The sequence below is a fragment of the Scyliorhinus canicula genome, chromosome 14, assembly GCF_902713615.1.
Source record: "Scyliorhinus canicula chromosome 14, sScyCan1.1, whole genome shotgun sequence".
Lineage (NCBI taxonomy): Eukaryota > Metazoa > Chordata > Chondrichthyes > Carcharhiniformes > Scyliorhinidae > Scyliorhinus > Scyliorhinus canicula.
The window spans coordinates 70,131,874-70,157,095 of record NC_052159.1 but is presented as its reverse complement, the minus strand read 5'-3'; the positions used below and the strand labels follow the sequence as shown (position 1 = coordinate 70,157,095).

Here is a 25,222-nt window from a genome sequence, read left to right as displayed (position 1 = left end):
ATCAAGGAGAGAAACAATGGTATTATGTGATTGGCAGTCACACTGTTGTGGAACTCTTGGTATACTCTCCAGAACATTCATTTTCAATTTTAATTGCCTTTCTGTGTCACTCTTATTCCTGTTCCTGATGTGACTGTCACTTATATTTTTAAATCCGGTTTGTTTCCTTTATTAAAGACAGTGAAGCAGAATGTTACACAGAAAGCACAGCAATCCAATGACAGTAATGAACTCCACAGTGTCTGTATACGTATTAGGCCTTGTACCGTGCCAGCTATCATTTTAGTGCTCATCTTTGCCTCATGCCAAAGGTCTGGTAAATACTGTGATATACAAATGCTTAAAGGTTCCTTGCTGCTGAATTACAGCATCAGAACAAAGACTGATGCACGTTAGTAAACAGCGGCTGGTGTGTTGGCTGTTCTGATGCGAGGGAATTACATCTAATCCTGATCCTACTCTCACCTGATATCTGTACGCAAACCTACTTCCAGCAGGGGTCATTCAATACTGATTAGGAGTGAAAGAGCTGATTGTTTTTGATCTCACTGAACCACAGGACAATGCAGCTATGTTAATGCTGCATGTCTATTGGGCAGGTGGGGGGGCTGGGAATTACACAGGAGGCCCAGACCATTTTCACGGTTGGGTCTCAGTCTAAGATTCAAGGTTGCCAGGGTTATTCCTACTACCAATACATGGTTCATCTATTGGGAGGACAGGTACTCCAATGGGACTACCTCTATTTGATGTCAACCCGCATCTCTAATTGAAATCAGCCTCTGTCTCTTAAAGAGGAGGTCACCCCTGCAGGGTTTTCTGATGGTGCTGTGAAAACTCTATGTTGAGCAGGTAGAAAGCAAGAAGGTAATCCTCATTCCCTGGAATGGACACCATAAACTCTGTAAAATAGCAGTGCAGCAATTCTGCAGAAGTGGCTGCTGATGTCAATGCAAGCAGCATTCCTCTGAGAAGCAAAATATTCAATGACTTCAGTGCTTTTAAGGTCACATTCCCATTCACATATCTAATACTGTTTTTTCATCAATACATCTGCTTCAGCTTCCATCTGCACACTCAACATTTGCCACTGCCCTCGCAACAACTCCCCCTCTCAACAACTCCCCCCTCTTTCACTTACCTCCTGCTCTCAATATGGATGTTATACTGTGCTGCTCACAAATCTTCATAACCCTGCAACATGATATGCACTTTCCCATCCCCAATTCCTCTTACAGGACAAGCTGACACCAATACTGCACATGCTCACATGAATAGAGGAGGCCACCAGCAGCATAATTGGTAAAAGGGAGAGAGCATACAGTGTGGCGGATGGTGAAGCTGGAGAACACAGAGTAGAGGATGTTTGGCTGTCTCCCCTTCTTTCTTTGCTCTTACTGGACGTTTTCCCACCTGCATTCTGCAGAATGCACCAAATAGTATGTCACAGGAGGTCTCATCCATCACAGCTTACCTTCCTTACCACGTGCTCACCTTTGTCACTTACCCTGCCTCATAAACCTTCAGAACTACCAGAGTGGTGGCGGCACAGTGGTATTGTCACTGGACTAGTAAACCAGAGATCCTGAGCAATGTTCTGGGGACCCAGATTCAAATCTCACCACTGCAGATTTGAATTCAATAAAAAACGGGAATTAAATGTCTAATGATGACCATGAAACCATTGTCGATTGTTATAATAACTCATCTGGTTCACTAATACCCTTGAAGAAAGGAACTCTGTTGTTCTTATCTGGTCTGGCCTACATGTGACTCCAGACCCACAGCAATGTGGTTGACTCTTAACTGCCCCCTCAAGGGCAATTAGGGGTAAACAATAAATGCTGGTAGAGCCTGCGACGCCCATGAACGAATAAATAAAAGAAGAGTGTGTTCCTTTTTGTTTTGCAGTTACTGTCTTTTATTAAATACACATCAGAGGTGAAATTCTGCAATGTTTCTCCTCATTCACAATAGCTACAGCAGAATACATGCAGAATACATAAGCGAAAATAGCATAAATGCTGTAATGCCTTTCGTCCCAAGCTTTCTGCAATTCTTCCACTGATGTAATAGTGGCTGCACACTGTACTTCTGAAGTGAATCCATGCTTACATGATCAATGTGCTGGAGTAAAAAGAGAAAGAAGAGCAGCAAGAGGTTGTAAAGGAAGCCAGACTATTCAAGCAGTATCTGTGTAGCACTTTCCCAGCCCATTGCCGAATTCTATTCTCCAAGCTCTTTATCAGAAGGCCTTTCATGGTAGGATAACGAAGATCATCACTGTTTGCTTTGTAGCCCAGTGCTGATGTTTCTTATGCCTCTGCTCATATACCAAAGACCACTTCCATTTAGTCCTCTTGCCCTGTATCTCACTATTGGTCCATTCATTATCCTTGCTCTCTGTGCGTTCACTCAAGTAAGTTGGGGCAGTTCAAAAACCCAACTTTTAAAAAATTATTTTTTTAAAAGTAGGTTGGGGCTGCAAGGGAGCAAGGACTGGATGAGTGAATGGTCATTTTTATAGCCAATGTTCTCCACTGTAACCTGGCTGCAGCCCCTAGAGGAAACGGTTAATTTTGATCTGCTCAGTACTGTATCCAAATCAGCTATTTTATAGATCTCAAAAGAAAAGATTTTCATTTTCACAAACCCACAGAAGAAACCAAGACCATCACATTGCAAACTGCCAAGACATAGTTGATTCCATTTATTGCCATTGTTTTCTCTGCAAGGGCCCTGAAATGTTGGCTGTTGGCACACTCCATCTCCTTCCCACTTTCCAGTAGCCTGGCATTCCCTAGCATTGTGCATCATCTTCTCCACAAGAAGCTGTTCCAGTACAGCTACAACACTGGCATCTACCTGGCAATGTGGAAAATTGCCCAGGTGTGTCCTGCACACAAGAAACATGACAAATCCAACCCAGCCATTACCGCCCTATCAGTCTACTCATCAGCAAAATGATGGAAGGAATCATCAACAGTGCTATCAAGTGACTCTTACTCAGCAATAATCATATTAATACTGTGGCTGTCAGGGCAGGTCAAAGGCTAGGAATCCTACGGTGAGTAACTCACATCCTGACCCCCCCCCCCCCCCTCCCCCCCCCCCCCCCCCCCACCACCAGCCATCCAAAGTCTGTCCACCATCTACAAGGCACAAGTAAAGAGTGTAATGGAATGTTCTCCACTTACCTGAATAAGTGCAGCTCCAACAATACTCAAGAAGCTCGGCACCATCCAGGACAAAGCAGCCCGCTAGATAGCTCCCCCTTCCACAAACATCCAAAACCTCTGCCCCCGACGAGTGGCAGCCGTGTGTACCATCGACAAGATGCATTGCAGTAACTCACCAGCGTTCCTTCGACAAAATCTTCCAAACCCACGACCATACCCGGCAGATACCCGGGAACCCCACCACCTGGTGGTTCACCTACAAGTAGGCATGGCAGCACAGTGGTTAGCACTGTTGCTATACAGCGCCAGTGACCCGGGTTCAATTCCTGGCTTGGGTCTGTGTGGCGTCTTCATATTTTCCTTGTGTCTGCGTGGGGTTCCTCCGGGTGCTCCGGTTTCCTCCAACAAATCCCGAAAGACGTGCTTGTCAGATGAATCGGACATTCTGAATTCTCTCTCAGTATACCTGATCAGATGTGGAGACTGGGGGATTTTCACAGTAACTTCATTGCAGTGTTAATATAAGCCTGCCTGTGACACTAATAAATATTATTATTGAAAAAAAGTCATTCACCACCCTGACTGGGAAATATATCACAGCTTCTTCACTGTCACTGAGGGAACATCCTGGAACTCCTTGCCCAATAGCACAGTGGGTGTACCTATACCTCAAGGACTGCAATGGTTTAAGAAGGCAACTCACCACCTTCTGAAGGGCAACTAGGGATGGGCAATAAATGCTGGCCTAACAACAACCAGCGACTCCCATATCCGTAAGCGATTGTTTTAAAAATCCAAGCTGTTAATCAACTGTTGCAGTGACTTGATTGTGTGGACACAAGCAGACAGGATTTGTGGAATGGATGTTAGTAATGGTGGGTGCAAAAGAGGAGCCAAGATGTGAGACTTTACTGCACATTACAGGATGTAGGGAATATGACATGAACGGTGCAAGGTAAAATTACTCAGTGATAAGGAACACAGTGCTGTGTGATACCCAAGGGCCACTGTTTGAATTCTCATGTGTTACTTTGTGATTCATTTGTTGTCATTAATCTGAGGATCAGCTTGCTTTTGCTGATCTAGTAAGGTGACTAAACTCACGGTCCTTAAGAATATTGTGGCCCCCCTCACAAACATGGCTTTCCACATAGCCTACACTGCTACAATAAAGTGAGATGCTCACCTTACTCCTTAAAGGACCCTACCTAGCCCTTTAATTATCATGTAATGATAATAATAAGGCCTGCTCAGTCACACTCGCATCAGCAGGAATTGAAATGGCCGTTGTTGTAATAAACCTGACTCTGTCACCTAATGGATAGTGGCAAGATTCTTTATTAGAATGATCAAACCAAGTACAAATTAAGACACTTACTTTAATGATAGTTATGGAAACACAATGATATGTCCCCATTCTCATCTTGAATAAAGTCATAACCTGACCAATATCCTCTTCTGTGGCTTTATATCTAATGAGCAGCATGGTAGCACAGTGGTTGGCACGTTGCTTTACAGCTCCAGGGTCCCATGTTAGATTCCCGGTTTGGGTCACTGTCTGTGCGGAGTCTGCACATGGGTTTCGTCCGGATGCTCCAGTTTCCTCCCACAGTCCAAAGATGTGCAGGTTAGATGGATTGGCCATGTTAAATTGCCCTTAGTGTCAAAAAGGTTAGGTGGGCTTATTGATTTATGGGGATAGGGTGGAGGTGTGGGCTTAGGTAGGGTGCTCTTTTCAAGGGCCGGTGCAGATTCGATGGGCCAAATGGCCTCCTTCTGCACTATAAATTCTATGAGAATACTAGGAGCATAGGAGTACAACAAGAATGGAGGTAAGTTGATCCACTATCCAGTCTGATTGTGATTGATCTACAACTCCATCTGTTTGTCTTGTCGCCATATTCTTTGACACCCTTGCATGGCAAAAGTGTTTTGGTCCCAGATTTAAAGTTAATTGAGTTTGCATTAACTGCTTTAGATTTGAAACAACTCAACACCTCTCTCACTTTTTGTGTGAAGAGTTTCATAGCTTTCCTACTGAATAGCCTAACTCCGATTTTAATATATGTCAACGTATCCTCAGCTCCCCCACCAGGTGAAAAGTTTCTAACTATCCCACCATTTATTTTCAAAACCTTTTCAACTTGAAGCAAATTGCTGCATAACTTTTATATTCCGGGGAATATAAATCTAGTTTATGTAATCATTTCTCATAACCTAACCCTTGGAACCCTGATGAATTTGCACTGCAGTCCTCCCAAAGGTACGATGCTTAGAGCTATACACTGTACTCCAGATGTGGCCTTACTAGGGCTTTGTATAGCTGTAGACAATTTGCCTCCCCTTTAGTTATCAAGGCTAATTAATATTCCATTAGCCCTTTTAATTACTTTTTGTACCTGACAACTACATTTTAGTGATCTGTATTCACAAAGTCCTAAATCTCTTTGGGCCTATGCTACATTTAAATAATACTTGGATCTATCCTTTTCTGGTTCAATATGGGTGACCTCACACTTAGCTGCATTGAAATCCTTTTGCTGCAGTGTGGCTCACTCACAGAATATATTCACTCACAAATATACAATATTTGTATTTTTACGCTCTCATCTACACACCTTACTATACCATCAATCTTTGTGTCATTGGCAAATTGTGCTGTCTTAGTCATAAATCTGGTAAATGGTACAGGCCCAAATAAAGAGTCTTGTGGGATATGACCTCCTTCCTGTTTGAGAACACACCCATTATCCCTATTCTATGACCAGAAAATTGGACAGGGCCTGAAAATAGGTGTGGGAATGGCATTGTGGGATTACCCCAGGTTTCAGTGGTTGTAAGCCGGAACAGGAGACATATGGCATGATTCACCGGAACAATTTCAAAGCCTAGTTTCAGGTGCGTTTGGTGGGTGCACGATGGCTGCAGCGCCAATATTGGCTCCGTGATTCAATCGAACGTAGCCCTTTTTTGGGCCTCAGGGAGGTTCACCCTCTCAAGGCCACATTTTGTATGTTTTCTGGCACTGGGGAGCTGAGCACGCCAGCGGGACCGGCTCCTCACAGATCGGAAGTAGTTTTGAAAGGCTGCCCAACTTCTGTAACACACCCCCTCCATTTCAGGAACCCCCCCCACTTTCAAACCCACCGCATTCATCACCACAATCCTCCCTACCCCATCCTTTCCTGGGCATGGCCCTCAGGCCCCAAACCTTGGCAGTGCCAACCTGGCACCCAGCACTGCCAAGCTGCCTGATTGGTGATTCCAGGCTCGCTGTGCCTGGGTGCGTGCATCCTTGACCACCCGAGGGGTCTAATTGACGATGAGACGATCCAAGATGCCGGAACATCTGGTTCAGGATTGTGGAAACCAGTACTAAATGGGTGCTCGGTTAAGGCCTCGCAGGCACAGTCATTGACTCCCAGAGGCCAGGTGAAAACGGCGACGGGATATTTATTGGGTCATTCAAATATCATTATCTGCTGGGCATAATCCAGATCGCACCGGGTGCTGCGAGTCGGGTGACTTGCGTATGGTTTTGTGGTTGGCGCGAAGCCCAATTTGGGGCTCTCCTATGGTGTGTTGGGAAAGTGACAAGCATAATTCATAAAGGACCATCACAAATTTAATCATGCCTGCATTAGCGAAAGCCAGCTGACACCCCTTCAAGAAGAGGTGCACCCTGGCATGAGCAGGTGCTGGAAATCTTCCTCAATGTGAATGTGATGATTGTGATCTGGGAACAGTCAGTACGCGCAAAGCAAATGGAGAGAGTGGCCTCCAAGATCTGATGATGCTGCACTTCAGGCCTTGGTGCAGAGGGTGGAGGAAAAAAAACATCAACCATCATCAGGGAGCCAACAGAACCTACAGATACACTTTTCAGAGGCTGTGGGATCAGACACACCATTGCAGCGCAAATAGAAGCCATAGAATTCCTTGTGCTGTCGTGGAAGCTTCAGTTTTTGGAATGCATGATCAGCTTGTTACAGTGGAAGCTCAGACCGCTCTCATCCAAGCTCATTGCCGCTCAAGCTCAGCTTGCTGCCATCATAACCGCTGCTATCAGAGTATCATTGTTTCAGATAATCATTGCATTGACTATATAACAGTAATGGCAGGTCAAACAAAAATTTGTTGTGTAAAATGAAGTTTTTTTGGGATATTTCAACACAAATGCAAGGATTATGTTTCTGTTTTAGGCCTTCGCATCTTGGATGGGAAAGTGACCGATGCCTTAGAAGCTGCGTCCCTCACCTACAAGAACAATTATATCGATATCTACTGCTGCTGTTGGGGTCCCAAAGACAATGGGAGGAAATTTGATGGCCCAAGATCACTGACAACCAGAGCTCTACGGGATGGAGCAGAGAAGGTAAAAGATTTCTGAATAGGTATTAAAAATGGGCTAGGTTTAAATAATTAATCAACAGTGGAGTGAATATTGTAAGTTCTAAAGACTTAGACCTGAATTTTTGCCACGGCGGAGAGCGAAATGGTGCAAGGGGCCTGAATTGGAAAGTCCTGGGGCTGAATTCTCCACCCCGATTCCGAAATCACGTTCAGCAGTGGGGCGGAAAATCCGTTTTGATGCTGATATTGGTAGCATCGCCTGTTTTTGTATTCTCCCTCCCCACCCCCCCAGAAAAGGGGAGTATGCCACGCCAATTATCCATGGTCTCAGGCCATTGCTTGAGGCTCGCTCCGTGATGCTCCGTCCCTGACCGGCAGAGTTCCCGACGGTGTGGGTAACGTATGCTCACGTGGGCTGCAGACTCAGTCCGGGGTGCCACAGTCAGGAAGGGCCGATCTGCGAGCAGGGAGGCTTCATTCAGAATGGGAGCACTGTGGGGGAGGGGAGGGGGGGGGGGGGGGGGTTCAGGGTACACGAGCGGCCGAAGGGGGCTGAGTCCACAATGGAGCACGGCGCGGCCGCCAGATGTGCCCATGACTGTATCGGCAGCTAGAGCTGTGAGCTCCAAGTTGCCTCCCTGGGGCATTCCAGCAATGGCAGAAAATGCAACAGACTGGGCATCCTGTTGGGCCTGATCCAGGTTGAAGTTTATGTAGTTTGCTGCTCAGTCACGGAGGGCATCTGCCACATTTCAGATGCACCTGAAAGTGAGCAATTTTGAGATCCCGTACAGATCTGCGATCGAGTCCTGTAATGGGCCAAAGGCATAAAAAGTAAGGGCCACCGTTAACATGACAGCCACTGGAAGCAGGAATCGTCCCCCTAATTCTTATGGTGCCAGGTGCACTACCACCTGGCACAAGCGGTGCACGGTCTCCTTGGTGAGCCGGACTCAATGGCGACACACGCAATCCAGCAGCTCCACGAAGGACAAGCACCAATAATATAAATGTGGACTAATGTGGCGCCAATTTCACACCACCTCCTTGGCCTAGTAGACGGACAGCACTTGAGCCACACCAGCTGTACCCTGTTGTTCTGGGGCAGGCTCCTGTCATGCAGGGTCTTTCCTGGGCTGGCCCTGGTGCTTTTGCAACCGTGCAACCACAACAACAACAACGGCCAGGTAGATAGCTGGCCTGGTAGGTTGAGTTCCAAAATCCATTTCTCTGTGCGGGGGGAGCACCAAGGTGAGCAGTCCCTTGGCCGCCCAAGGCCACCTGATTACATAGTCACCTGTGTTGCATTGCTGCGCCACCCTAAACATTTTGTCCCCACCTCCTCTCCAGGACCCTTCTTCATCATTTTTTGTAAATTTAGAGTTGCCAATTACTTTTCTTTTTCCAATTAAGGGGCAATTTAGCATGACCAATCCACCTAACCAGCACATCTTTGGGTTGTGGGGGTGAAACCCACGCAAACATGGGGAGAAAGTGCAAACTCCACACTGACAGTGACCCATGTTTTGTTATGCTCTTGATGTAGCATAAGCTTCTTCCATGATGTGCACTCTGACAAAGGAAAGTTCAGACTTGGAGATAGCTTTAACACATTTATTAATCTGTTAACAATTCTCCTACTTGGATTTGACTCTCCTGTTAATCCTGCTATAGCTACTCAGACTGACGAACCAGTGTGCTACAATCCACGTGGTGGGTATGATGTGTTCAATCAACCCTGTGTACTCACTAAGTGTCTCCACTGGAAAGAGGAAGATTATGTGCGCAGTGTCCTTATCTGGGGGTTGGTGTAATGCCCTCCTGTGGTAGTGTCACCTCTGTGTGTGTCGTGAATGCCCATTGGTCATGTCCTATCTTACTGACCTATTGGTTGAATGTCTGTGTCATGATGTCTCTGGTGTTCCCTCTAGTGCAGGGGTGGGCAAACTACGGCCCGCGGGCCGCATGCGGCCCGCCAAAGGTATTTCTGCGGCCCACCAAGTCATTAAAAAAAAAAAAAGAATTTTAAAAAAAAAATTTTTAAAAAAAAAATTTTTTTTTAAGGTTAATGGGGGGGGGGGGGCTGTTGGGTTACTTACTGGTATAGGGTGGATACGTTGAGTTGAGTAGGGTGATCATTGCTCGGCACAACGTCGAGGGCCGAAGGGCCTGTTCTGTGCTGTACTGTTCTATTTTCTATATGAGGCGCCCAGAATCATAACCGGGTGAAGTAATTATTTTACTTAATATACTATGCGGCCCTTTGTGAATTGTGAATTTCTGAATGTGGCCCTTGCACGGAAAAGTTTGCCCACCCCTGCTCTAGTGTCTATCTAGTCTACGTGTATTTACATTAACCCCTTGTGTATGTTCGAGAGACCTCAGCATTTCCAGGATACTGTCAGCAGCCTACGGTTCAACAGTCACGAGCCTAGAACTTACATCCATTGGGTGGGTTGAAATGTTGTTCGAGCAGCAATGGGAGATTCAGCGAGGACACACAGAACCCTGGGGGACAACACCTCGAATCCACACCCTTAACACCAAGTCCCTCCCTGCTACTCAGAGAACTCCAAGCATATAACCCACCCACAAGGCAGAATATTCTGAAAACTTTCATTATCTCCTTGCTCTCCCTCAAAGGCTATGGCACCTGAATCCTGTTGTCAAGACGCGCAGCAAATCATGCCCGCATGACTCCCGGCTGTGAGGGGAGGAGCATACCTGGGGCCTGGAGAAACCTGCTTGCCGCTGTTCATTAAATTCAGATTCCTTAAAATTGCCTTTCCGCATGTTCCTGCCGTCACAGGACAAGTACCACACTGTGGCCAGTGGCGAGAAAGCAGAGAATGGCACGAGGTCTGGCGCCTGGTACAAAACCCACTTTTCGGAAGACCCTCCACTCTCTGCCCGATCTGGCTTCCCGATTTTAGCGGCGGGGAATAGTGCAAGTTGCACAAGGCACAGTGCGCAGGGGAGAGTGGGGGATCACCCGTTACGATTTAAGTATAATCATAAAGTTATCTTCTGGCAGCCATTGAATCTGTTAAAAGCAGTATATTTTGCTTAAGTTTCCTTTTTATTTTTTAGGGTCGCAATGGTAAAGGAAGTATTTTCATCTGGGCCTCAGGAAATGGTGGTTTGCTTAGGGATCATTGTGGTGCAGATGGATATGTGAACAGTATTTTTACAGTGGCAGTTGGAGCTGTCAGCAACTTTGGCCTCAGCACCTTCTACTCGGAAGCATGCCCAGCAGTTATGGCAGTAGTTCCTACAGGAGGAATGAGTAACTCGCCATTGGATAGAAATGCAGCAGAGGAACAAAGCCTGGTGAGTCAGTCTACTGTTCTAAAAATAGAATCCAGAGATGTTAAGTAGTGGTACATTATAATTACTGCAGTGTTATAAGACTGTAAAATAGCAATCTATTTTTCAAAACACTTTTCTGTTTCTGACTGACTCCTGTACATCTCTGTCCTTCAAGTACTTTCATTTGTTAGTATTTTTTCGACAGCTAATAGTTAAATTAGTTTTTTTTCTACAGTTAAATTGTGGGAATAGGTAGTCTCTGTGATGAGGCTCCTTTGAGTAGTCATTTGAAAATTCCTATTTAAATTTGTCAGGTTGGTAGATATCACAGAGGCAGTTGTGTGGTGCAGTGGGTCGTGTCCCTGCCTCTGAGACAGAGGCTTCCACTCGAGGACGTGATAACCAAAGGAGGTGTGTTCATAACACAGTCAAACAGGTTTAATGTCAACCTGCAAACCCTTCCGACGCATGCCAATGGCAGGTGGTAAAAACGGGAGACATTTCAGAACTGCCATGTGATGGAAAAAACTTGGATCTTTTTCCATCATTATCCCTCGCTCTAGGCTAAAACATGCATGTAGAAGCGTAGTAACCCAGACTCTTTGGGTGGGTGGGGGGGGGGGGGGGGGGGTGGGAATGGGCTTGGGGGCGGGAAGGTGGAGATTACGTGAGGGGGGAATGTGAGTCAGTTGGCAGGATAACCAGTACGGATCAATTAGCGGCAGCAACTTTGGGTTTGACACTCATTCCGAGTAGGGTGGATTTGGGAGCTGCCTTCTTGCGTTTCTGGTGGTGGAGGTCATGGCGCTGTGGGTTGGGTGTGTCTTTAGGCAGAAAACAGAATAAGGAGAACATATCGGACACCGGTACATTAATAATCCCAGTTAAATTGCCACCTGAGTTTAGAGGATATTGCCAGGTAATTTATGTAAGTTATTATGTGCTTGGGTGTCAACCTTGAGTGGTAGTACTCTCAACTTTGATACACTGATTCTACAGTACTGTCAGAGGGTCAGTACTGAGGGACTGCTGCATTGTCAGAGGGTCAGTACTCAGGAACTGCTGCACTGTCAGAAGGTCAGTACTCAGGAACTGCTGCACTGTCAGAGGGTCAGTACTGAAGGACTACAGTAAGGTCAGAGGGTCAGTACTCAGGAACTGCTGCACTGTCAGAGGGTAAGTACTGAGAGACTGCTGCACCACCAGAGGGTCAGTACTGAGAGACTGCTGCACCATCAGAGGGTCAGTACTGAGGGACTGCTGCACTGTCAGAGGGTCAGTACTGAGGGAGTGCTGCACTGTCAGAGGGTAAGTACTGAGGGGCTGCTGCACTGTCAGAGGATCAGTACTCAGGGACTGCTGCACTGTCAGAGGATCAGTACTCAGGGACTGCTGCACTGTCAGAGGGTCTGTACTGAGGGACTGCTGCACTGTCAGAGGCTCAGTACTCAGGGACTGCTGCACTGTCAGAGGGTTAGTACTGAGGGGCTGCTGTAAGGTCAGAGGATCTGTACTCAGGGACTGCTGCACTGTCAGAGGGTCAGTATTCCAGGACTGCTGCACTGTCATAGGATCAGTACTGAGGGAGTGCTGCACTATCAGAGGATAAATACTGGGGGACTGCTGTACTACCAGTAGTTCAGTACCCAGGGACGGCTGCACTACCAGAGGGAGAATACTGTGGAACTGCTGCACAGTCAGAGGATCAGTACTTGGGGGCTGCACACTGACAGAGGGTGAGTACTGAGGGAGTGCTGCACTGTTGAGGGTCTGTACTGAGGGACTGCTGTGAGGTCAGAGGGTCATTAGTGAGGGACTGCTACACTGGCAGTGTCAGTACTGAGCGACTGCGCACTGTCAGAGTGTCAGTACTGAGGGACTGCTGCACTGTCAGAGGGTCAGTACTGAAGGACTACAGTAAGGTCAGAGTGTCAGTACTCAGGAACTGCTGCACTGTCAGAGGGTCAGTACTGAAGGACTACAGTAAGGTCAGAGGGTCAGTACTGAGGGACTGCTGCACTGTCAGAGGGTCAGTACTGAGGGACTGCTGCACTGTCAGAGGGTCAGTACTGAGGGAGTGCCGCACTGTCAGAGGGTCAGTACTCAGGAACTGCTGTACTGTCAGAGGGTCAGTACTGAGGGACTGCTGCACTGTCAGAGGGTCAGTACTGAGGGACTGCTGCACTGTCAGAGGGTCAGTACTCAGGGACTGCTGCACTGTCAGAGGGTCAGTACTGAGGGAGTGCCGCACTGTCAGAGGGTCAGTACTCAGGAACTGCTGCACTGTCAGAGGGTCAGTACTGAAGGACTACAGTAAGGTCAGAGGGTCAGTACTCAGGAACTGCTGCACTGTCAGAGGGTAAGTACTGAGAGACTGCTGCATCTTCAGAGGGTCAGTACTGAGGGACTGCTGCACCATCAGAGGATCAGTACTTAGGGACTGCTGCACTGTCAGAGGGTCAGTACTGAGGGAGTGCTGCACTGTCAGAGGGTAAGTACTGAGGGGCTGCTGCACCATCAGAGGATCAGTACTGAGGGACTGCTGCACTGTCAGAGGGTCAGTACTGAGGGACTGCTACACTGTCAGAGGGTCAGTACTGAGGGAGTGCTGCACTGTCAGAGGGTAAGTACTGAGGGGCTGCTGCACTGTCAGAGGATCAGTACTCAGGGACTGCTGCACTGTCAGAGGGTCAGTACTGAGGGAGTGCTGCACTGTCAGAGGGTCAGTACTGAGGGAGTGCTGCACTGTCAGAGGGTCAGTACTGAGGGAGTGCTGCACTGTCAGAGGGTAAGTACTGAGGGGCTGCTGCACTGTCAGAGGGTCTGTACTCAGAAACTGCTGCACTGTCAGAGGCTGAGTACTCAGGGACTGCTGCACTGTCAGAGGGTTAGTACTGAAGGGCTGCTGTAAGGTCAGAGGGTCTGTACTCAGGGACTGCTGCACTGTCAGAGGGTCAGTATTCCAGGACTGCTGCACTGTCATAGGATCAGTACTGAGGGACTACTGCACTATCAGAGGATAAATACTGGGGGACTGCTGTACTACCAGTAGTTCAGTACCAGAGGGAGAATACTGTGGAACTGCTGCACAGTCAGAGGATCAGTACTTGGGGACTGCACACTGACAGAGGGTGAGTACTGAGGGAGTGCTGCACTGTTGAGGGTCTGTACTGAGGGACTGCTGTGAGGTCAGAGGGTCATTAGTGAGGGACTGCTACACTGGCAGTGTCAGTACTGAGGGACTGCTGCACTGTCAGAGGATCAGTACTCAGGGACTGCTGCACTGTCAGAGGGTCAGTACTGAGGGACTGCTGCACTGTCAGAGGGTCAGTACTCAGGGACTGCTGCACTGTCAGAGGGTCAGTACTCAGGGACTGCTGCCCTGACAGAGGTTCAGTACCCAGCGACTGCTGTATTGTCAGAGGATGAGTACAAAGGGACAGCTGCACTGTCAGAGGGTCAATGCTGAGGGACTGCTTCACTGTCAGAGGGTCAGCACTGTACTGAGGGAGTGCTGCACTGTCAGAGGGTAAGTACTGAGGGAGTGCTGCACTGTCAGAGGGTCAGTACTGAGGGACTACAGTAAGGTCAGAGGGTCAGTACTGAGGGAGTGCTGCACTGTCAGAGGGTAAGTACTGAGGGAGTGCTGCACTGTCAGAGGGTAGGTACTGAGGGACTGCTGCACTGTCAGAGGATCAGTACTGAGGGAGTGCTGCACTGTCAGAGGGTCAGTACTGAGGGAGTGCTGCACTGTCAGAGGGTAGGTACTGAGGGACTGCTGCACTGTCAGAGGATCAGTACTGAGGGAGTGCTGCACTGTCAGAGGGTAGGTACTGAGGGACTGCTGCACTGTCAGAGGATCAGTACTGAGGGAGTGCTGCACTGTCAGAGGGTCAGTACTGAGGGGCTGCTGCACCATCAGAGGATCAGTACTGAGGGAGTGCTGCACTGTCAGAGGGTCAGTACTCAGGGACTGCTGCACTGTCAGAGGGTCAGTACTGAGGGACTGCTACACTGTCAGAGGATCAGTACTCAGGGACTGCTGCACTGTCAGAGGGTTAGTACTGAGGAGCTGCTGTAAGTTCAGAGGGTCTGTACTCAGGGACTGCTGCACTGTCAGAGGGTCAGTATTCCAGGACTGCCGCACTGTCCTGCAGTCCTCATGGGTATCTATATTGCATCTGTGTGAAAGGATGAACAGTGTATGTACATAATTCCAGCAATCACCTGATAAGTTGATGCATCTGCCATTTTGGCTTCATAGAGAAGCTATTTGAGGACGAAACATCTATTCCTTTGATAGCCATCAAGTCGGGGTGCATCTTGAGAAATTTGGGAGTTTGAACAATTGTAAAGTAGGGCTATGATTTGCAGGCTGCAGAGTGGAGACAACAGCAATCTATCGTCTGAGGGCTTCCGTAATGCAGAAACCTGTTAAATACACACTTATGTGTTCACTTACTTGGTATGCTTGGAACTCATGGAGACCGTTTTTAGTATTATCTCCCACTAAAATTAACTGAAGAAACAGTCGAGAAACAATCGAGGTTCATGGCAGACAATGAATGAACCGCTCTGCTCCAGACCCCCGTTGGCGGTGGGAACGAAGTTCGCGCCAGCATGAGGATGCTGAACGTGCCCGGCACCAGAATCTCCTGGCCCGAGCAATTCTCCGGCCCTCCGGACCGGGAAGCATGTGGGTGCAGATTACTACCAGCATGGCCCTCACATGGTATGCCTCACCGTGGTCCATCAAGGGAGTTGCCACCAAAGTTCACTCAAGGGCCACCATGCATGACTTGCCCACCCCTTCCCTACCAGATCCTCCCTACACCACCCCCAAGACCCCCCTAAAATATGAGACAACCCCCACCCCCAAAGAATGCTCCGCACCCCCCCCACCCAAAGTACCCAAGTACCCCATAGATAGTGAGAACCGCTAGATAGGGAGACCATCCCCGAGATAGGGAGAACAACCTAGTTAGCAATAACCCCACAGAAAACCCCGAGATAGGGCGACCCCAGAAAAGACTACTAGATAGGAAGATTCCCAGGGACCCCCTAGATAGGGAGACCTCCAGCGAACCCTAGATGAGGGTTCCTCTTGGGTGCCTCCCTGAGATAAAGAATCCCCCCCCCCCAGAAACTTCTGGCTATAGATACCCCACCCCCAAGGACACCCTCTAGGTATGGAGAGCTGCCCTCAAGAGATCCTCTAGATAAGGAGACCCCGACATAGACCCCCCAGCTAGGGAGACACCCCCAGAGATCCTCTAGATAGGGAGACCCCTTTCGAGATGTCCTTGATAGGAAAGCCCAAAGACACCCCAACTAAAGGACTCCCCCAGAGACCCCTTAACTAAAGAGACCCCTCCAGAAATTCCCTCACTGTGGAGACACCCCAGGAAAGGGGTGCCTCCATATGACAGCATAGTAGCACAAATGGCTAGCACTGTGGCTTCACAGTGCCATGGACCCAGGTTTGATACCCCGCTGGTTCATTGTGCGGAGCCTGCATGTTCTCCCCGTGTCTGCGTGGGATTCCTCCGGGTCCCCCGGTTTCCTCCCACAGTCCAAAGACATGCAGGTTAGGTGGATTGGCCATGATAAATTGCCCTTAGTGACAAAAAAAAAGTTAGGAGGGGTTATTGGGTTAGGGGGATAGGGTGGAAGTGAGGGCTTAAGTGGGTCGGTGCAGACTCGGTGGACCGAATGGCCTCCTTCTGCACTGTATGACATATGTTCTATGTTCTATGAAAGAGACCCCTATCTGGAAGATAGAGAGCAATCCAGACAGGTCAGTGAAATAATGTACTGTTGTGACACTCATCTGGACACACCTGCTGGCTCAGACAGAGGAAGCACCACCTGTCCATTTCTGGAAAGAGAGAAGCATTGACGTATGTTTAAACCATCAGACCCTTCAGCTGCAAGCCTTTCATTCATTTCACTAGTGGGCTGTGATTGACAGCTTCCACAAGGTCAGCTGTTAGCCTTGCTTCATTTATCTTCCTTCATGGATGAGTAACTCTAAGTGCTATAACCACAATGTTTACAAACGTTAACCACATCAAAGAGAGTTAAGTACATTCCAACCATCCACCTTCATACTTGAGTGATTTTAAAGTGTTGAGCTGGAAATTGACAGCACTTAACTCTTTGCAAAGATGCATGCTACCAAAGCACGGTGGGCAGCATGGTAGCATTGTGGATAGCACAATTGCTTCACAGCTCCAGGGTCCCAGGTTCGATTCCCGGCTTGGGTCACTGTCTGTGCGGAGTCTGCACATTCTTCCCGTGTGTGCGTGGGTTTCCTCCGGGTGCTCCGGTTTCCTCCCACAGTCCAAAGATATGCAGGTTAGGTGGATTGGCCATGCTAAATTGCCCTTCGTGTTCAAAATTGCCCTTAGTGTTAGGTGGGGTTATTGGTTTATGGGGATAGGGTGGAGGTGTGGACTTTGGGTCGGGTGCTCTTTCCAAGAGCTGGTACAGACTCGATGGGCCGAATGGCCTACTTCTGCACTGTAAATTCTATGAAAGGAACAAGATACAATTCAGATAACCAGGGAATTAGGACAGAAAGAACGTTTAAGAGACCTGAAGTTAGAAGAACAAAGACCAAGGTATTATTGAGAAGAATTAAAGGAAGAGAAAACAAGTGTTCTGAGTCAAGGACAAGAGCAGTCAAGACAAATAACTTCAAAAGAGGTTCATGTAAAACCCTAACAGGATTCACTGTTGAAAGTGGAGCAGAAGCTTTGTTTAAAAGTGTCCTTTTGAAAATCTGATCTGGATTTCGGAATGCAAACTGCTAAGGGAAAGCATAATTATTACGTGCGAAGATTTTAAAGTGTCTTATAGGGAGTGTGTGGGGAAATTCACGTGACATTCAGCAGGGGGATTCTGAGGAGACATCCACAAACATTCCCTTGGACTGAAGAGTGTATTTTCCCACAGTCACCCTGTATGCTTAAAAGAGACTTTGTTCAATGAGATAATCGTAGATTAAGACGTACTTTGTTAGCTGTGTTAATCCAAAAACCCAAAGCGGGTGAGTAAAGGTGTATTGTGTCATAATCCAATTTTCCATGTTTAATAAATGTCTTTTCTTGTTAAAACTAATTAGTTGCCATGTGACTTTTCATCCACATTTTATAAAATAAAAGATCTGGATGGGAAGGTTCCGTTCTGGGACCTTCCCATCCAGTTGCAACATCAACTGAGATCGGAGCAGAACCCAATGGGATAGGACGTCACATTAATGGTGCAGTAGCATGGAAGGGTGCTGAAAAGTTGGGTTGTCACTGACGTTGATAGTGGAATTGGCCTTATTATCTTCCAAATGTTTCGCGCAGGATCAGAAATTGATATACTGCACTTGTAAACATAGCTGGGCATTTTGAGTAGTGTATCATTATTTCAGTGTACTGTGCTAAATGCTGTGAATCAATAGCTTTCTCTATTAATGTGAAAGAAAAATACAAAGACAACATGGTGAAAAGGTCACCATAGGCAGGTTGGATTAATCTGCATTTGCAAAATTTTGAAATTCGGCCAAAGTAGGACATCTATGTTAATTTCTCCATTTAAAAAAATAATATTGTATATATGTCTGAAAAATCTGGTGCCTTTTCAAAAATAAAGTGCTTTAAATATTAAAATGGTCTGTTAGTCATAAGAACATGGGCTTTCAGTCAGGCATTCAATTAATTTGGAGTCCATTGAACCCCGGACCAAAATCAAACCATTCAAGTAACTTTCCAATACAGAAATGAATGGGAAAAATGTATTTTTGATAGGTTAATGGAGTTGAACAGGTGTTTTAATTTTTTTAAGTGCCATTTATTTGCTGTCACTCCCCCAATCTCCTCTCCTGCCCCCTCGCCTGGATCACAAAAATCTCACCTTTACCCATATTCCCAAATTCCCGGCCAAATTCCCCTAAAATCCGCATAATCTCCCCCATCCCCCCTAATGGGTCAGCCTAAGATCTGCATAATCTCCCCCATCCCCCCCTAATGGGTCAGCCTAAAATACGCTTAATCTCCCCCATCTACAGAAGTAGGTCGTCTACATATAACGAGACCTTGTGTTCCACCCCAACCCCCGGACGAGCCCCTTCCAGTCCTTTGATGCTCTCAGCGCCATTGCCAATGGCTCTATCGCCAATGCAAACAACAGTGGGGAGAGAGGACATCCTTGCCTTGTACCCTGGTGCAGTCTAAAGTAGTCCTAACTCACCCGGTTCGTCCGCACACTTGCCACTAGTGTTTGGTACAGCAACCAAACCCAGTCAATAAAGACCTGCCCAAACCCAAACCATCCCAGGACCTCCCACAAATAATTCCATTTCACCCGGTTGAAGCCCTTTTCCGCGTACATAGCGACCACTACCTCTGCCTGCCCCCCACCCCGCCAATCAACCATCACCCTTCTTAGGCCAGCCTCCAGCTTGTGTCCCGTGCCTCCTAAGGCCCGCCCTTGGGCGCCTACTGTCCTCGACATCCAATTTGTCCCCCCACGTCATTCGTACCACCATCGCCCTTGGCGGCTCATTCATCGCCCTCCCCTGTCAGCAGAACAATTCCCCCCTCCCCCCCACCACTAACAAAACAACAATCCCATTCCCCCCCATCGAACTAGTCACCTGCTCGCCCTCCACTGTGCTTCCGTGAGCTAGCCCGCCCAGCTAGCCTGGTAGCCCCCGCCCATGCCGCCAAGCATCCTACCCCACTGATCTTCCATCCCTCCTGCTCAAACATGCATATGCAAAACATCACAATCCCCAACAAACACAAAGAGGAAAATTCCACCCACCATACCCCGCAAGAACAACGTTAACCCACATATATAACTGAGCAACTGCCTAAAAACATTTGGTGCAAAAACATTACATACACAGACCATAAAGAAAATAAATTTAGCAGCAGAGGTACAAAGTTACTTGCCCCCAGGTTCAATGTCCTCCTTCACCTGCCAGTCCCCTGCCCTGAACAAAGTTCATAGCCTCATCCGGCGATCCGAAATACAGTTCTTGACTCTCGTAAGTGACCCACAAACGAGCTGGGTACAACATGCCAAACTTCACCCCCTTCTTTAAGAGGGCAGATTTAACCTTGTTAAAGTTTGTCGTTCTTTTGGCCAGCTCTGCACCCAAGTCCTGATAAATGTGCAGCTCGTTGTTTTCCCATTTGGAGCTCCTCGTCTGCCTGGCTGGCCCACCTCAAGATCTGTACCTTATCTCGGAACCGGTGCATTCGTACCACCCTCGCCCTTGGCGGCTCATTCATCCGCGGCTTCCTCGCAAGCGCTCTGTGCGCCCAGGACGTCCAACCTTTGCTGCACCCAGTCAATCCCCGTCTTAATTGGGTCCAGTTACCCCTGTCGTTGCTTGGCGAAGCTCTCCTGAAGGAATTACACCAGCTGCTCTGTTGACCACTTGGCTGGCAATCCCAGCTCCTGAGCCTCCGGCATGTTTTCCTGTGTTGCAGGCTCCACTTTCTTCTTTGCCCAACAATCTCTTCTTTGCAGACTGCTTCAAGTCCACGACTGCATAAACTGGTGGGGGATTCCTCCTCTCTACCTCACCAGGCTCCAATGTTCCAATCAAATACCCCATAAGTCGGGGGAAAAGGAGCCAAAAGTCCACCACGAGCGGGAGCTACCAAATACACGACCTCTCACTCCATGGCCACCACCGGAAGTGATGCCTTAAGAGTTTTTATGTGCTGATTTAATTGTGTCCTGATTCAAACCCTTCATTCAGCAGCATATTGGTTTATGCAGGTTTGATTTTGCTTGACTTGAGACTGGCATTATTTGTGCCAAACACATCAATTGCCAGGAGTGAGTGTAGAGAACACTATCATAAATTGACCCATGTGACCTGAATATGTTATGGAATATCCAAGGTGTCAATAAAATTAGCAATTTTCATTTCAATACACACATTGGGCCTGATTCAGCGACCCCGTTGCACCCAGCGCTGAACTGAGCGCAATGGGTTTACTGTACGTAAGCCCCAAATCAGGCTCCACGCCACAAACAAAACCTCAACCAAATAACCCGACTCACTCCACCCGGCCGGATCTGGATCTCCACCTTGCTGGGTGAGATCCAGATCTGAATATTTAAATGAGCCGCAAACATCCAGACGCCGGATTCACCTGGTGCCCCCAACTCACCAGCTATGCCTGGGATACCGCAATACAGAAACATAGAGCAGGCATAACAAAACAGGGGGGACTCTCCCAGGTCATTGGAGACACCTGGGTGGTGAGAGACAGAGCTGAGTGGCAGCCTGACACCAGGACACCTTGCTCTGCTAGCCTGGCATCCTGGCTGTGCCACCTTAGAACCCTGGCACTGCAACCCTGGCTGGCAGTGCCAGGGCACCCAATGTTCCAGCTTGGCACTGCCAGGGATTGGGCCTGAGGAAGGGGCCTTTCTAAGTAGAGGGAGGTGGGGTGGTGTTCCCGGGGTCCTGCCCACAGTTGTGGGGTGTCTGTTGGGTGGAGGAGAGAGAGATTGGGGCTGCCAGACAAAATGCTGCCCCAATCTGTGAGATGTCTTTCCCCTTCAGCTTACCAGCGGGCAATCCCTCCAAGAGCGCCCTCGGCAGGGAGAAACGTCCCGGGACCAAAATAAATGGCAAAGGGCCGTTGGATAGCGGGATGTTTCTCGACATGACAGCTAACAAGAAACAACTGCTAAATGTGCCGTTCAACGGACTTTTACTTCAGTCCACTGAATCATGCCTTATATTTGTCATTGACATGTTTCAACTTTGATCCAAAGCGGTGAAGTACAATATTGTGTGGAATTTCTTGTACATTTTAAGCTGGAAGTGTGCATAATCAGAGTGTTGTTATGGACCAGGGTTTAGAAAACTCCAAAGTATGTTATGGAGTTCACCTGACCCACAACTTTTAATAGATTTTGGTTAAGGGGAGCACAAGGGGCCACTTTATAGGTATAGGGAATAGAGATCTAAAGTATTTTTAAAACAAAACAATGTTTACTCTTATGAATTCAGTTAACAATTTATAAACACACAGTAAACATCTTATCAACTATCAACACTGATACTTTCCCAAATACGATATTCTATAGATAACCCTTAGTAACTTTCCTAACAACATCCATAAGCCCAAAACACTTTTTAACCAAGACAGCAGGTTAAAATCTCTACAGAAACAGGTATTACTTTGAAATCATTAATGAGCGGAAGACATTCTTTAGCTTGTAGAGAGAAAGATCGATATACACATCTGCTTGGCTCACATGCAGCTCTCCAACTGAAAGCAAAACTAAAAATAGCCAAAACCAGCTTTCAGCACAAAACAAAAGTAAAAAGCAGAGCAGAGCTCAGCTCCACCCACACACTGAAATCACTGCAGCTATTTGCTAAACACCCATTTCTTAAACTTATATCCACCTGACAGTGTAAAACAAATAACTGGTACAAAGGATTGTGGAAGCTTAATTGCAAGTGCGTTACTCATATAATTACACAATGCCAGGGGGAGAACTTAGTCTCACAAATAGAGAACCTGGAGTACCAGAGAATCCAACCCATGGTGTTTGTGCCTGTTCGTTAACTGCCTTTACGTTTCATCAGTAAACCTCTTTGTTAACTACTGGAAACTCCAGTGTATGTCACGCATGCACCACAACAGGTGTGAGAAAAACTGATCAAGCTGACGCTTACACAAGCTGATTTTGAAGGCATATTATTTTCAGGGTTCTTTACTTTCTAGTTTATTCTTCCTCCATTTTACACAGTGCAGCTTGGTTGTCAATCAGTCCAAAATTCTGTATATTTTGTCTTGCATTTGGGTTCTGGATGGGACTTCTTTCGGGTTTGCCTCTTATTCCAAGAATGCTACCACAATTTGTTATTGCTAAAAACCATTCTTATTTATTTATTTACTGATCTCTGTACATCTCAGTAGTCCACACGAGGTTGCACTTCTGCCCACCAGATCTGTCTTTGTCATGTAACAGTCCATCATAATTGCATCAGCATTAGGTGCTCCTGATGTTTACCTTTACTCTAACATTTCCCCTAAGTTTTTATCCTAAATTTACACATACTCCTACCTCTTCCCCCAAAATCTCAAACTTCACATTTCGAGGTTGAGAATGATCTGTGCTCTCTTGGCAGTCAACATGAATGTCTTCAACTTGGGTGGTTGCAGAGCTTCTATAGCATTCAGGTGCCATGCCTCCACCTGGATCTAAATCGTATGTTCAAGGTTCCATTGGTTTCCTTCCCAGTGATATCAAGGCTCTTTAGTTCCTTCTGAGATTTTCCTGGTCCATTTCAATTCTGTAAAATCGCACCTGTGGAGCACTCTCCATTACAATGCTTTCCTTGTGTTGTTCCTGTATCCACACACACTCCCCAGTTTGTGAAATTTTCAAGTCTCGTGTTCCATGCCTGAAATTGAAATCAAGAACTTGACTATCTCTTTGTTGTTTCTCACACTTCCTAACTTTATCATGATCGTTTGAGATGATGTTAGATTGTAATGTTTGTTAAAGAGCTGAAAGTTGTGTTCACAGCAATCTTCCCATCAATAGTTCTGATGGCGGGAACCCTTTTTAAGTGAAGTTTCTGTATTTAAGAAGCGCTAAGTTAGTGGGCGGGATTTACTCAGTAAATCCCGCCCACTAATTTAGCGCTGTCACGTGCTTCGCGATGACGGTAGGCGGCCTGCCATTGGCTGGCATCAGGATCTTCTAGTCCCATTTTTGTCGATGGGTTTTCCCATTAAATGCATCCCTCGCACTGGGAAACCTGCATTGGGGGTGCACTGTCTTTGTGCAATATCATTGTTCTTTTTAATTTTTAATTTTTAGAACTCTTCTTTTTGTTTCTCCATTTGACTGAGGATATCTCGTCACATGTTTGAAACTGGTGCCAAGTTGTAGAACAGCTCAATCAGCAAATTGAAGTTGGTTGCCTGACACCACAATGTTGCAGAATGTGTTGTGTTGCGAAGATTCCTGATAGTGATGTAATGACTGCATCCACCATGGTGTTGTGCAGTCTCTTCACTTCAAATCTGGAGTAGCAATCAATGATGAAAACGTAGCCTTTGAACTCAAAAAAACTATTCCTGGGTGCTGCTATGGCCTTGAAGGAAAAGTGGAGGGTGTCAGTGGTTTGCCCTGCTATTGGCTATTCACCCCTGAAAGGCAATTTGTGATGAATTCTTCAATGGATTGACATGAAAGGCAATTTGTGACAAACTCTTCAATGGATTGACTAATGCCTGGTCCCTAGGCTGACTATTGGACTCTTGCTCAGCATTTCACTATTGTCAAGTGACCTTGATGGATTTTTTAGAGAAGGTCAAGTCAAAGTGTTTCAGGGATGACCAGTCTGTCATTTAAAACTAAAAATCATCAATATTTGTGAGATGTTTTCTCTGTTGAAGTATTGGCGAAGTATTGGGCTATTAGGAGTATAATTTGATTTGGATCTGCACCAAGCTTATAGATTATGCATCCGCTGCTATAACTGTCGGCAATTCTGGATCGTGGGGCGCTAGAATTTCTGATGAAATTAGGAGAATTTTGACCTTGTTAAAAGCTTTATACTGATCTACAGTCCAGCACTACTGTTAACGCTGTCTAAAGAGCTATTATAACAGCTTGTCCATTTCTACCAGTTTGGGAGGAACTTGCCTACTTAATTGACCATCGCAAGTAACCATTGTAATTCTGAGGCTTTTCAGCTGTAGGAATGCTCTAATGACCTTGGTTTTCTGTCAGTTGGCAGTTATTTCCAAAGCACATTGAGAACTTTATTGTAGGCTTCGCAAATTCACCTTTGTCATTTAATGTGAAACCTGCTTCTTGTAGGACTCTGAGGACTGGTCTCACTCAATGGTTGTCTTCTTCTCTCAGTGAACCGTGGATGAGGATGTAATCCATGTGCCATATTACTCCTTCCATATTTTTTCCGGTCTGAAATATAATTCTTCTTTGGAAAATCTCTGATGCAGATGCAGAAGCAATTTTGAATGGCAACGTGTTAAAACAATGACCACCAAATAGGGTGATAAAGGACTTTTAACAATCTGGATTCTTTATCCAAGGGCAACTGTCAAAAGCAACTATTAGCATCTAGTTTTGTAAACAGGGTGCTTTTTGCTAATTTGGTCAGACATTCATCCACTGATGCTCTCAGGTGGATTGTATGCCCTACTGACTTGTTTAAATGTCAAGTCCATGCAAATTCTAATTGAGCCAACAGACCCATTTCAGAACACCATTTTGTCGGTATAGTTATAGTTACTGGAGAGGTGACCCTCTATTGTAATATGTGTTCAATCTCACTCTTGACTTTGTATAAGAGTGGGTGAGGGACC

The 25,222-nt window shown here is 46.8% G+C and overlaps 1 protein-coding gene across 1 annotated transcript in view; it reads left to right on the top strand.

Annotated features, from left to right (window-relative positions):
• Positions 1–25,222, top strand: part of LOC119977336 (PC3-like endoprotease variant B) — a 1,015,536-nt gene that overhangs the window by 642,347 nt on the left and 347,967 nt on the right. Inside the window, exons 10-11 of the mRNA XM_038818121.1 lie at positions 7,382–7,554; positions 10,623–10,862. Of these exons, the coding sequence (XP_038674049.1) occupies positions 7,382–7,554; positions 10,623–10,862 (413 nt within the window). The remainder of the gene's footprint in view (positions 1–7,381; positions 7,555–10,622; positions 10,863–25,222) is intronic.